Source organism: Somniosus microcephalus, chromosome 1 (assembly GCF_052327205.1).
Source record: "Somniosus microcephalus isolate GS21.2 chromosome 1, FLI_Smic_1.0, whole genome shotgun sequence".
In the NCBI taxonomy this organism is placed as follows: Eukaryota; Metazoa; Chordata; class Chondrichthyes; order Squaliformes; family Somniosidae; genus Somniosus; species Somniosus microcephalus.
The window spans coordinates 428,769,356-428,783,660 of record NC_140987.1 but is presented as its reverse complement, the minus strand read 5'-3'; the positions used below and the strand labels follow the sequence as shown (position 1 = coordinate 428,783,660).

General features: G+C 47.0%; 1 protein-coding gene across 1 annotated transcript in view; it reads right to left on the bottom strand.

Moving 5' to 3' along the window:
- The window catches only part of zdhhc15b (zDHHC palmitoyltransferase 15b), a 66,834-nt gene that overhangs the window by 33,366 nt on the left and 19,163 nt on the right, over positions 1-14,305 (bottom strand). The window contains exon 2 of the mRNA XM_086000388.1: positions 12,879-12,905. Within this exon, the coding sequence (XP_085856514.1) occupies positions 12,879-12,905 (27 nt within the window). The remainder of the gene's footprint in view (positions 1-12,878; positions 12,906-14,305) is intronic.

The following is a 14,305-nucleotide window of genomic DNA, read 5'->3' as shown; positions in this document are numbered from 1 at the left end:
TGCAACAATGGAGAGGTCTCGCCAGGTGTTCGGGGAAACAATGGACAGGTCTATCCAGGGCTTCGGGGCCACAATGGACAGGATTATCCAGGGCTTCGGCCCAACAATGGAGAGGACTGTCCACGGCTTTGAGTCGGCAATGGAAAGGACTGTTCAGGGCTTCGGACAATCCCTGGAAAGGTCTGTGCAGGGCTTGTCCGAGGCAGTGGAGCGGTCGGCTCCTGCCTTGTCCGAAGCCATGGGAAGAACTGTCCAGGCGTTCTCCGAAGCACTGGCACCTGGCACACAGGTCCTCACTGTTGCCACGCAGTCACTTGCTGGGCTCCTCCACAGCCAGATTGACACAACGCGATGTCTGACTGCAGCCACCCTCTCTGCATCAGATAGGATCACCCCAGGCCCTTCCACTCCCGTACAATGCCAGGAATCCGTGGAGCCTGCGATTGTGCCGGATGAGCCGAGCTGCTCCCCTCAGATAGCCAGTGTGTCGTCCGACCATGGTGCAGGTGTCCTCTCTCGTCAGGAGACCATTGCACATGCCAGCGCTGGGACGCCTGCATTGCAGCTGCCACCACCTGCAGCCCACACTGCTTCCAGCCATGCTCAAAGCAAGCATCCTGCGTCCGCATCCGCCAAGCCCAGAGGTCGGCCAGGCCGTACCTCAGGGGCTTCTGCGCGTCCAGACAGTCAGCAAGCGTCCCCCAGCCTTGAGCCCGCCACTGGGATGCAATTACGTAGGAGCAGCAGGGAGGGAAGGGGCCGGGTGCGCAAGAGAAGTCGTTCTCCCTCAAGGGGCCAGTTGTAGAGGGAGGTGCTGAGACGTTTGTTTGTCCAAATTGAAGGACACCCTCAGCTGCTGTTATAGTTGCAGATTTTTGTTGAGTTTTGCGGCTTGGCCGAACAGGTCACATTTATTTTGTAAGTTATGGTTTCTGCTCACTTTATGTTGTTTAGCTGTAATGAAAGACTTTTGTGTCAATAAACAGAAGTTTCAATGTTGCTTGGTGCATGTGACTACTTTCAGTGATGCTATCATGCAGAGGCCCTCAAACATCCAAAGTGCGCATGAGGTAAGACTCTCATCATTCCGCCACAGGGGTGTCGAGACGAGTCCAGAGGAGCCTCTGACGTATGGACCTTCCACTTTCAGCAGCCCTTCTTCCATCTTCCTCCTCCTCCTCCTGCTCATACTCCTCCTCCTCCTCCGATTGCTTGTGCAGGGTCCGAGGGAAGGTAATGAATGGACGCGTTCGCCTATAAGGGCCTCTGTCACTTGCCGGATGCAACAGCGGACTGCAGCCTGAGCGTCAGTTGCATTGTCCCCAATGGCTGACTGAAAGGATCCGTTTGCATAAAAATGGAGGCCATCAGTCAGTGTAGCCATCACGGACAGAGAGGTTCTGCAGCGTTCACGCGGCTGCAGATCCTGACCAAGCAGGTGGCACAGATCAGTAACAATGTCCCTCCAGATTCGGAGCCTTCGCTAACACTGCTCCACCGAAATGTCAAGGCTTGTCACCTGCTGCCTAAAGACCCTCGCAGCATCCTGTCGGATTGGACGACCTCGATTGCCCCTCCTCCTTCTGGCCAATCCCTGCCCTCTCTCCCGCCGTCTCTCTGCCCCTTCACAGTGTTGGGCGATGAGGCCGTTGCCCTCCGAACAAGCTCCCATTCCGATGCCAGTTGGTCAAAAGGCTTTTAGGTGTAGTGCTGCAAGTGCTTCGGACAGGGTTGAGGGTCCCAAGTACTGTGAAGCTCAAATCCCAGAACGCCGCTCCACATTAGCTCGCCAACTCTCTCTAGCAGCGATCGCAATGAGCAGGCTAAGTGGCAGAAGATTCTGCACTAGAGCTGTCCCCTTTAAATAGCGCCGCCCTACTCCGAGAAGGGCCTGTTAGCCCTCCCTCGAACTGTCACTAATAGCGCTGGGCGCTAAGGCTCCGGGCGCCACCCAATATGCGCTCAGGCGCTCCTAAAAGGTGTTGCACACTGAAATGACGTCATGAGCTGCTTGTGCTCGCGGGCGCGCGCAAACACTTAGCGCAGGCGCTAAATGTATAGTCAATATCTGAGTTGGCGCTATCTTCATAGCGACCGCCCCAACATAGGGTATCGCCCCAATTCTAGGTCTCTTTAGGCGCTCAGCGCCGGCGCTACCAACCCAATTTCTAGGCCCAGGTTTATTGCAGACGGACAGGTAGAAGAGACTGCTGAATACGAAAGGTTTATTAAGCGGACTGGGTGTGCAGTAGAGCAGCAGTATACAGGTGAAAGGAAAATGAAGGGTCATGGGCTCCAATCCAAGTGCTGTGAGCTTGCACAGTGTGACACCAGTGAAAGGATAACATGGTTCATGGCATGTGATCTGGGCATATGGCATCACACATCAGATATCACAGTAGTAACACTGTTACTGGATTACGAGCTCATTACTTATTCAGCACAGGTTTTAACCTTGCTAAAATCAGTTTGGGAACCACTTGCCAAGCTAACCCTTTGATTATTGACAGCAAAAAAATTTCAGCACAATAAAAACGATTTTTAAGACACAAGTTTTTAATGAATTCAGTGTTTAGGATGAAGATGTTTCTGGCCATACCTCCAATTAAATGACTTATTCATTATCGGAAAATGACACATATTCAGTTTTTCAATTTCCATACAAAAACAAGACAGACACGCATGGATATTCAGCTCTGAAAGCTCATCTGTTAAGATCAAAAGGACAACATGCTTGGTGAAGAGCTTTAGTTTCTGGGCACTGTTTAGTGAAAGTCTGTTGTTGTATCCAGAACAACTGGCCTTTATGCTCTTGTGTAGCTTTGTTTCAGTAAAATCTTACCAACGGAGATACCTTTCATTTCAACACTGCAGTTCCCAGTAGTTTATTTCTGCAATGTGGTTGAACTAAAAAAAAAACTAAATTTACCTCAGATTTTTCCATCCCGAATCATACTTTTTCTCTTTTTTTCCCCATGTCCAATTTCTTACACACCGTAACAGAGGTAACTTCCGCAATTTGTGTTTAAACCACTGATTCATGAAAGGTTTTTACCTCATTTTTTGTGAAATAAAATTAAGATGCCAGATCTTACTGACTACAAGGGTGCTGCCGCTCAGCAGCGGTCAGCTTCTCCCGTGGATCTCACGCTGCCATCCGCCGCAGCCAGGGTACCAGTTGCAGTGTTGGGCAGAGGTCAGCAGGAAGTGTGTGGCAGCGTGCCAGCAGGCTCAACAGGGCCCACACTGTATTTACATAGACACTGTCTCTTTTGTTTGCCTTTCAGTTCGGCCAATTTTTTAAATACCAGTAGGATCAATCTATACATCCATCTGGAAGATTCTCCAGCATTTTTAAACAGCTTGCAGTCAAATTTCCTTCTCTACGCAAAATATTGTTTTCAACGACCAGAAGATAACTGCAGAGCTCAGTCTCTGTCCCATTATTCAAGTTTTATATCATTTGCTGTGCGGATGTGTTCACACGAGGCTCATCAATGACTGGCGCTGTGTGCCAGTTAACTATCTTCTTTATAATAATTATTTTGCGTCTGTAATTTTCATCTTTCCAATTAAATATCTGCTTTTCTGCTTTCTAATTGGTCTTACCTTTTTTCCCCGAATTTTCTCATTCATCAATCACATTCTATGGCCAAAATGATCAATCACTTTCTGTTAAATAACACCAAATTTCAGAAACTAGATAAAACATATCCAGCAGGATACAGGAATATAGTAGACTACCACCATCTTGGACAATGCCGCCACAGAAGACTTTGATCGCAGAAGTGGGATTCCGAGTTCCAATCACCACTTCCTGTCCCCTCCCAAGTCATAGGTCATGCTCTTTCTCCCTTGAGGAGTCACACCCAAACTCTCCTTGCTCTCCCAACACACAGTCCAACCTCATCTTGAGCCTCAGCCCCAGGTTTCTGCTTCCTCCCAGACCCACTGACCCCCCACAGACAGAGTCATTTCCCCAGCTTGTAACAGCTGCTACCCACCATGTTTACAGATCTCACCGAGAGTTTGGCCTACAGTTATCAGCCGTCTATGCTCAGTCCAGTGAGCAATAGCATGAGATGCACTTGCTCAGTTTTATTTTTATTAATCAGTCGGTCAGGCTGCCATACCCAACATGCACACTTTTACAAATAATGCACAGCAGCAACTAGGTGCAAAGCCATCTCTTTGTCCAGCAACTACACAACACACACACACACACACACACACACGAGCTCTCGCACAACAGATTACTCTCATATTAAATCACCATTTGGCAAAGTAAGACAGTGTCAGAACAACTGGCATTGCAACGTTACCCCCAAACTACAGCCCCTTATTCAACTTTTCCTGCCTGCAAGGTCTCCAATGTCATTATCAACAACTATGTGCCCACCTCTCTAACCATTCAATGTTTGAATCCCTCTGATCACCTAGAAGATTCTTCAGCATTCATTAACATCCGTACCGCCAATATCACTGAAACCACACTGATCAAAACCGCCAACATCCTGTGACTGGGTCAGCAGCACACTATCCCTTCTTGTCCTTGCTGCTGCCGTTGAAATAGCTGGCCATTCCATCCATCTTCATACGGCCTGCAGCATGTGGGAATTCCTAGACGCTTCTTGCCGTCAGGATGACCACATGTGCAGTAAGTGCCAACGGTTTGGCCAACTTGAGATCCGGTTTTCGGAGCTTGAGCATCAGCTGGAGGCACTGCGGTGTATCCGCGAGGCTGAGAGTTATGTGGATAGCACGTTTTTAGACGTGGTCACCCCGCAGCTTAAGAAAGTGCAGTCAGAGGGGGAATGGGAGACCACCAGTCAGAAGAAGGGGGGCAGGCAGGTAGTCAGGAAAGCCCCAGAGTGCATCTCACTCAACAACCGTTATTCTGTGTTGGAAAACGGTGAAAGTGACGGTTCCTCTGGGGAGTGCAGCCAGAGCCAAGTTCATGGCACTGTGGGTGGCTCAGCTGCACAAGGGGGGAGGAGTAAGAGTGGAAAGGAAATAGTGGTAGGAGACTCAATAGTGAGGGGTGCAGACAGGCGTTTCTGCGGCCGCAGACGTGACTCCAGGATGGTATGTTGCCTCCCTGGTGCCAGGGTCAAGGATGTCACTGAATGGCTGCAGGGCATTCTGAAGGGGGAGGGCAAACAGTCAGAGGTCGTGGTTCACATTGGTACCAACGACATAGGTAGAAAGAGGGATGAGATACTGCAACAAGAATTTAGGGAACTAGGTAGCAGATTAAAAAGCAGGACCTCAAAGGTTGTAATCTCTGGATTACTCCCGGTGCCACGTGCTAGTGAGTATAGGGATAGGAGGATAGAGCAGATGAGTGCGTGGCTAAAGAGTTGGTGCAGGAGGGAGGGCTTTAGTTTCCTGGATCACTGGGTCTGTTTCTGGGGAAGGTGGGACCTGTACAAGTCGGACGGGTTGCACCTGAACCGGAACGGGACCAACATCCTTGCGGGGAGGTTTATTAGTGCTGTTGGGGGGAGTTTAAACTAACTTGGCAGGGGGATGAGATACGGAGTGGAGCTAGAATAGGGGGTGATGCACAGCCAAATATAGAGGAAAAAACAAGTCAGTCTGGAAGGCAGAGCAAATATGTAACGGCACAAGGGAGTATGGCAAGGCTGAATGGTATTTATTTTAATGCAAGGCGTCTTGCGAGTAAGGCAGATGAATTGAAGGTGTTGATGAACACATGGGAGTACGATATTGTTACTATCACAGAGACATGGTTGAGGGCGGGGCAGGACTGGCAGCTCAATATTCCAGGGTATAGAATCTTCAGGCGAGACAAAGGGGGGGTGTAAAAGAGGAGGGGGTGTCGCAATATTAATCAAGGAGTCAATTACTGCTGTAAGGAGGGATGATATCTTAGCAGGTTCCTCTAATGAGGCCATATGGGTAGAACTTAAAAACAAAAAGGGGGCAAGTACTTTGCTGAAAGTGTACTATAGGCCCCCAAACAGTCAGGGGGAGATAGAGCAACAGGTATGTAGGCAAATCTCAGAGAAGTATAGAAATAATAGGGTAATAATAGTAGGGGATTTCAACTTCCCCAATATTAACTGGGATAGTCAGAGTGTGAAAGGCTTAGAGGGTGCAGAATTCTTAAAGTGCATCCAGGAGAGCTTTTTGAGCCAGCATGTAGAAAGTCCTACAAGAGAGGGGGCGGTACTAGACCTAATTCTAGGGAATGTAGCCGGGCAAGTGGTAGAAGTGTCAGTAGGAGAGCATTTTGGTGACAGTGACCATAATTCAGTGAGATTTAAGATAGTCATGGAAAAGGACAAAGATGGACTGGAAATAAAGGTTCTACATTGGGGGAAGGCCGATTTTAATATGATAAGGCAGGATCTGGCCAAAGTGGACTGGGATCAGCTACTTGTAGGAAAATCCACATCAGAGCAGTGGGAGTCATTCAGAAAGGAAATAGAGAGAGTACAGTGCCAACATGTTCCCGTAAAGGTCAAGGGTGAGACCAACAAGTCCAGGAAACCCTGGATGTCAAGGGATATACAAGAATGGATTAGGAAAAAAAGGGAGGCTTTTGGCAGATACAAAGGACTAAAAACAGTGGAAGCCCTAGAGGAGTATAGAAAGTGCAGGGGGGTACTTAAAAAAGAAATTAGGAGAGCGAAGAGGGGGCATGAAAAAACACTGGCGGGCAAAATAAAGGAAAATCCCAAGGTGTTTTATAAGTATATTAAGGGCAAGAGGATAACCAGGGAAAGAGTAGGGCCCATTAGGGACCAAAGTGATCATCTGTGTGTAGAGCCGGAAGATGTAGGTGAGGTTTTAAATGAATATTTTGCATCTGTGTTTGTGGGATTGTGATATACTTGAACAAATTAGTATTGAGAGGGAGTGGGATTGTGATATACTTGAACAAATTAGTATTGAGAGGGAGGAGGTACTAACAGTTTTAGCGGGCTTAAAAGTGGATAAATCCCCAGGACCAGACGAGATGTATCCCAGGCTGCTGTGTGAGGCAAGGGAGGAGATTGCAGGGGCTCTGACACAAATTTTCAGAACCTCTCTGGCCACAGGGGAGGTGCCAGAGGGCTGGAGGACAGCTAACGTAGTACCATTATTCAAGAAGGGATAAACCAGGGAATTACAGGCCAGTGAGCCTAACATCAGTGGTAGGGAAATTATTGGAAAAAAATTCTGAGGAACAGAATTAGTCTCCACTTGGAGAGGCAAGAATTAATCAAGGATAGTCAGTATGGCTTTGTCAGGGGGAGATCATGTCTAAACAATTTGATTGAATTTTTCAAGGGGGTGACTAGGTGTGTGGATGAGGGTAGTGTAGTTGATGTAGTCTACATGGACTTCAGTAAGGCTTTTGACAAAGTCCCACATGGGAGACTGGTCAAGAAGGTAAGAGCCCATGGGATCCAGGGCAATTTGACACATTTGATCCAAAATTGGCTTAGTGGCAGGAGGCAGAGGGTGATGATCGAAGGTTGTTTTTGTGACTGGAAGCCTGTGTCCAGTGGTGTACCACAGGGATCGGTGCTGAGTCCTTTGCTATTTGTAGTGTACATTAATGATTTAGATATGAATGTAGGAGGTATGATCAGTAAGTTTGCAGATGACACGAAAATTGGTGGAGTGGTAAATAGTGAGGAGGGAAGCCTCAGGCTACAGGATGGGTTGTTTAGATGGGCAGAACAGTGACAAATGGAATTTAACCCTGAAAAGTGTGAGGTGATGCATTTTGGGAGGACTAACAAGGCAAGGGAATACACAATGAATGGTAGGACCCTAGGAAGGACAGAGGATCAGAGGGACCTTGGTGTGCATGTACATAGATCCCTGAAGGCAGCAGGACAGGTAGGTAAGATGGTTAAAAAGGCATCTGGGATAATTGCCTTCATTAGCCGAGGCATAGAATATAAGAGCAGGGAGGTTATAATGGAGCTGTACAAAATGCTAGTTAGGCCACAACTGGAATACTGTTGCAGTTCTGGTCGCCACACTATAGGAAAGATGTGATTGCATTGGAGAGGGTGCAGAGGAAATTCACCAGGATGTTACCTGGGCTGGAGCACTTCAGCTATGAAGAAAGACTGGACAGGCTGGGGTGGTTTTCCTTAGAGCAGAGAAGGCTGAGGGGGGACCTGATTGAGGTGTACAAAATTATGAGGGGCATAGATAGGGTAGATAGAAAGGAACTTTTCCCCTTAGTAGAGGGGTCAATAACCAGGGGGCATAGTTTCAAGGTAAGGGGCAGGAGGTTTAGAGGGGATTTGAGGAAAAACTTTTTCACCCAAAGGGTGGTTGGAATCTGCAACTCACTGCCTGAAAGGGTGGTAGAGGCAGGAACCCTCACAACATTCAAGAAGCATTTAGATGAGCACTTGAAACGCCATAGCATACAAGGCTACGGACCAAGTGCTGGAAAATGGGATTAGAATAGACAGGGCTTGATGGCCAGCGCGGACACGATGGGCCGAAGGGCCTCTTTCTGTGCTGTATGACTCTATGGGGTATATTTCCCCATAGCTGTCGGGAAGGAGGCGGGACTACAACTTTTGGGTTTTAGTCCCACCTACATCGACGTCCGGCCAATCCGCGCGATTTTCCCTTGATTGACCTTGTTGAGCCCGCCCAGCGGGCTCAGCAGGCCAATTAAGGGCCACCTGGCAACAGGTGACGTCACAGACTGAAATTTCATCTGTCAAGAGTTCTTGACAAATGAAATATCAGTGTTTCACAGCTGTTTGAAGCTGTCAAACACTGACAGTCTGACTTCTAACCTGAGTCCTTCTACACAGACTCAGTTAGAAGTCTCACCAGCAATGAAAGCTGAAGGCTGTCACTTTTGACAGCTCGCAGCCATTTTGCTTTCAGTGCCGGCTGAGTGATGGACTCCCGCAGCTTGGAGGAGGAAAGGCTGTTAAGGTAAGTACAGGTAATTTAAACTTCTTTACACACTTTAGACACACCAAACACACTTACCTTTGCACTCATGCACCCATCACTCACCTGAACACCGACCCCTCCAAGTCCTTCAACCAGATGGCCCGACTGCTCTAACCTGGCGTGGTTTGGAGCCGTCGGGAATCTCACACGACACCCCTCAAAATAGGGATTAGGCTAAAAACTGCCTGTTAACTATCTGTTAACAGGCAGTTAATTGGCACTAATCCCGTCCCGCCTCGGGTCGGCGGGTCCCAGTGCGGGGCGGGTACCCGCCTCCCTTGAAACTTACGTGGAGGCGGATTTTGGGCGGGATGGTGTCGGGACCCCCAAATTCGGGATTTTCCCCCCCCCCCCACACGCCTGAAACCCTGACTCACGGCACAGTGAAAATCTACCCCTATGACTCTATGGTCCACCTCTGCGGCATTCCATTTCTAGCTGTGCCCACAAAGCTGATGTATCTCTTCCAACGGCTTGCCCTTCCATACACAAACAAACAAGCAAACAATCACCACTGGTGTACTGATTGGCTCAGCTCAGTCTGTGTCTTCTCTCCTATTCCTTTTTTGCATAATGCCCCTCGGCAACATCATTCACAAAAATAGGGGTCGGTTTACTATACATAGGCCAACGACACCAAGCTCCACCGCTCTACCTCAACTCTTGATTTGACAACTTCTGGTGAGCTGTCTGACTGCCTGTCTGAATCAAGTCCTGGATGAGCCATAACTTTCTTCAGCTCAACATCTGCAAGTCTGAAGTCATCCTATTTAGCTCCACTGGAACTCAGTGCCTCAGGTATTGATTTTATTCTTCTCTTCACTGCTTACACAGTCTGAACCTACAAGTACCCAATCTCAGTATCCTGCTCGACCCGGAGTGGAACTTCAAACCCCACATCTGATTCGCTGGCATGACCACTTACTTCCGCCTCTGGAACAGTGCCCACCGATGCCACCATCTTAGCCCCACCGTTGCTAAAACCTTCATTTGTACCTTCATCACTTCAAGACTTCATTTCTCCGCTGCACAAACTCCAAACTATCCAGGATTCTATTTCTGCATCTTACTCAACACAAAGTCCCGCATCCCAGTTTTCACTGACCTCCACTGCTTCCTATCCCCAGAACATTGATTTCAAAATCTTCATTCTGGGCTTCAAATCCCTCCGTGGCCTCGCTCCACTCTACTTCTGTAATCTTCTCCAGCGCCACATCCTAACACACATCATCCAGCCTTCCAACTTTGGTTTACTATGCATTCCTCTGCTCCCCCATCAGTGGCAGAGCCTTCAGCCACCACTCTCCTGGATTCTGCAACACTCTTCTTAAAAAAATCTCTTTGCCTCGCTACTTCTCTCCCCACCTTCAAAAACCTCATCTCTGACCGTTTTTGGCCACCTCCCCAAGTTCATTCCTACTTCCGGCTCAGTATTCTCTTTCCCCCTGTAAAGCACCTTAGGATGTTTTGTTACATGAAACGCATTGTACACGTGCAAGTTATTCTACTTACTGAGCACTAACTTATTTAGACATTCCCCCCCAAAAAAGGCCACCAAGAGGTAAAGAAAGAAGAAATAATATCTTATCATTTAGAACATTACATGATATGATACAAGCCCCTTCTAGGACCGCAGTAACATTTTTGCATCAAGAGCAACTAGGTCCCTTGGGGAGTGGGTGGTGTAGTAAACTTGCACACTTTGCTTTCTCTTCTGGGACCTGGGTCTGAATTTCGCTTGAAGTGTTGCTTGTCTATTAGCTGTAAGGGTCCTACATGAAATGAGTTTTGATATCTCAACCCAGTGGCTTGTGGACCAATATTCCTTTAATTTGGCACTAATTGATAATGTCACTCAGAGAAGCTACTGAGGTGGCTGGTGTAAGAAATGGAAATGTCAAACGGAGCAGCAGGAAATTATTTTCTGAGTTCGGGTTAAAACAGACGGCTGAGTAGAGTGCAGGGAGCTTTACTATGCACTGATTGCAGTAGTCCATACTGGATCCGGGAGGCTTAGACTGGGTGCTGGAGATGGAATAATGTTTCACTCTCCAGAATTAACATCCCTCTTCTAACGAGTTACTCCCCAAAAAGAATCAGGTTCCATTTTGTTACTCTTTCAAGCATGTGGGGGCAGAATCTGCTTCTGGAAGTTTCTAACTTGCAGCCATTATTTTTGGAGCAGTTGTTAGACAGGTATATTATTTGTGTGCATTATGAATGCAGGAGAAATGTCTCAGTTGTCAAAAGATTAAGAGAACGCATGGAAAAAAAGCAAATTTAATCTTAAATCTAACAAATTTCAGTCCTTCAAAGGTTTTCAAGTAAAATAGGAACAGGAATAAAGTTTAAAATAACAACAGAAAATGCTGGAAAAACTCAGCAGGCCAGGCAACATCCGTGGAGAGAAAATAGAGTCAACGTTTCGAGTCAAACCCTTTGTCAAGACTGGAAAGGCACAGGAAATGAAATAGATTGAGAGGCCGGGCTGGGAGAGAACAAAAGAGAAATGAAGAGACATTAAGAGGTATTCAAAACAAGACGAGATGGTGATAGGACTAGTGGAGACAAAAGACGGCTCTAGATTAGGTGTGAAATGTGCTGGCAGAATGGGAGACAGCTGCCATGTGGGAGAGAAAAAAAAAGAAAAAAAAAAGGGGGCAGGGGAAAGGGCAAAACAAAGGTGAGGATAAAAAATAAGTAAAAATATAATGGGGGCCGAGGTCATGATCTGAAATTGTTGAACTCGATATTGAGTCTGGAAGGCTGTAAAGTGCCTAATCGGAATAAAGTTTATATGAATAGATATTGACTGAGTCACTGAAATAGCCCATGGGGCACAATGGTTCCTATCCTGTTGCCAAAGGGGAAATGTTTCTATGGGGGACAGCACGTCAGGGTTGAATATTCCTGATGTGATGATAAACCATTCATAACCGTTGAATATCTTGGTGTATTTATGCAAAACTTTCCCTCGGGTGGATAAAGTGGGTAGGGTAAAGTCTGTGATAGGGTAGGTTTTACAGGGGAAAGAGCAGAGGACTGGGACTAATTGGGTAGCTCTTCCAAAGAGCCAGTACAGGCAGGATGGGCTGAAAGGCCTCCTTCTGTGCTGTATGATTCGATGATTGGTCCGTGGAACAAGGTTGACTTAGTGGGCCGAACATTTTTCTCATGCTCATGAAAGGCCAATGCAAACAGACAGACTCAAACGTTCAGACATGCAACAAATAGCCTAAAGGAGACTTTTTTTTTGGGGGGGGGGGGGTGGTTGGGGGCTGAGAATGGAGAGAGAGCGCATTAGTAAATCAGAGCCATAATGCTAGCACAACTAAAAGATGCAGTGACAAATTGGTGCTCAAGTAACACTGCATAATGCAAACAAGCTCTTCACTCTTGGTTTATGAATCCCTCAATTAAATATTGGATATAACTTTATATGTATAATTCATTGCTATAAAATATTGAATTTTCATCAGGGTTTTGTAGGGAATGTGTTTATACTCTACATTTCGAAGAATCATATTTAAATGAAAGCCAGCTATTTGATTAGCATTCCCCTCCAAGTCACACACCATCCTGACTTGGAAATATATCGCCGTTCCTTCATCGTCGCTGGGTCAAAATCCTGGAACTCCCTCCCTAACAGCACTGTGGGAGTACCTTCACCACATGGACTGCAGCGGTTCAAGAAGGCAGCTCACCACCACCTTCTCGAGGGTAATTAGGGATGGGCAATAAATGCTGGCCTTGCCAGCGACGCCCACATCCCACGAACGAATAATTTTAAAAAATGAGCATCTGGTTTTACAGTCTGCAACTGAATACAACGATTAATGTAGACTTTTTGAAAAGGCAGAAGCATACTGGCTTTTCATTGAGGTAGCACATTCCATAAAAGGATATATAGATCCAAAACAAAAACTTACCCTTCTCAAACCCATTCTGGACGGTAACTATGTAGAGAAAGAAAAAAGAGAACAGTGTTTTAACACATAAAGACTCAACAACATAACAAACAGATCAAAATTAGCAATCACTGTTATTCAGACTCAAAGGGCAGGATTTTCATTGGGCTGTGGAGGCGGGATTGGAGGCGTGTGGGGGATTAAAATCTCAAAATCGGGGGGGCACGAACCCACCTCCATGCCAGTTTCAAAGGAGGCGGATACCTGACCTGTGCTGAGAGCCGCCTCCCCGAGGCGGGAAGGGGATTAGTGGAAATTAATTGCCTGTTAACAGGCAGTTTTTAGCCTAATCCCTTTTTTTATTCCTGAAGTGTGGGATTCCCGACGGCTCCAAACCACGCCAAGTTAGCGAGGCGGACCGTCGGGATGAAGGGCTTGGAGGGTTCGAGATGTCCGGAGTTCAGGTGAGTGATGGGTGCATGAGTTCAGAGGTAAGTGTGTTTGGTGTGTGTAAAGTGTTTAAAGAAGTTTTACTTACCTTTACTTACCTTTACAGCCTTCCTTCCTTCAGGTCTCGGGAGTCCCTCATCTCACCGGCACAGAAAGCAGAATGGCCGCGAGCTGTCAAAAGTTGCAGCATTCAGCTTTCTGTTCTGGAGTGATCTCTAAATCAGCCTGAGCGGAAGGAATTAACTTAGTGTACAGATTGTCAGTGTTTGACAGCTTCAAAGAGCTGTCAAACGCTGATATTTAATCTGTCAAAAGCTCTTGACAGATAAAATGTCAATCTGCGACGTCACCTGTTGCCAGGTGGCCCTTAATTGGCCTGCTGAGCCCGCTGGGCGGGCTTAACAAGGTCAATCAAGTGAAAATCACGTGGGTTGGCCACAACTCGATGGAGGCGGGACTACAACCCCAAAAGTTGTAGTCCCGCCTCCTACACGCCTACTCAATCAAAATCCAGCCCAAAGTATAAAAATACATTACTATTGATCCATTAACTATAGAAGCTTCAAATGATTTTCATTTATTAGAAATGTCAGCAAAGGGAGACCATTGTGCCTTTGCCAGTTCCTCGTGAGCTAGCTACTTTAATCTCTACTTCCCCATGCCCTTTAATACATTCCCTCAATTTCATCTTAAAATGTTATGATTGACTCAGCTTCAAAAGCCATTTGTGGTAATACATTCCATATCCTAATAAATTTTCCATAAAACAAAAATCTAACATCCCCTCCGTTTATGCCTTTAGCACCAATCCTCGGCCTAGAAATTGGGTTTTGGCTTAGCCAGGGCTTTAGCGCCGGAAATTAGTGCCGGCGCTAAGTCCCCTGCGCGCGCCAAAAATTCAGTGGCGCCGCGCCCAAACGGCTGCCGGCGCTACTGAAGGGTCTTAGCGCCTGGAAAAGGGCGCTAACTGCCGTTTCGCGCTGCAATTCCGGCGCTGC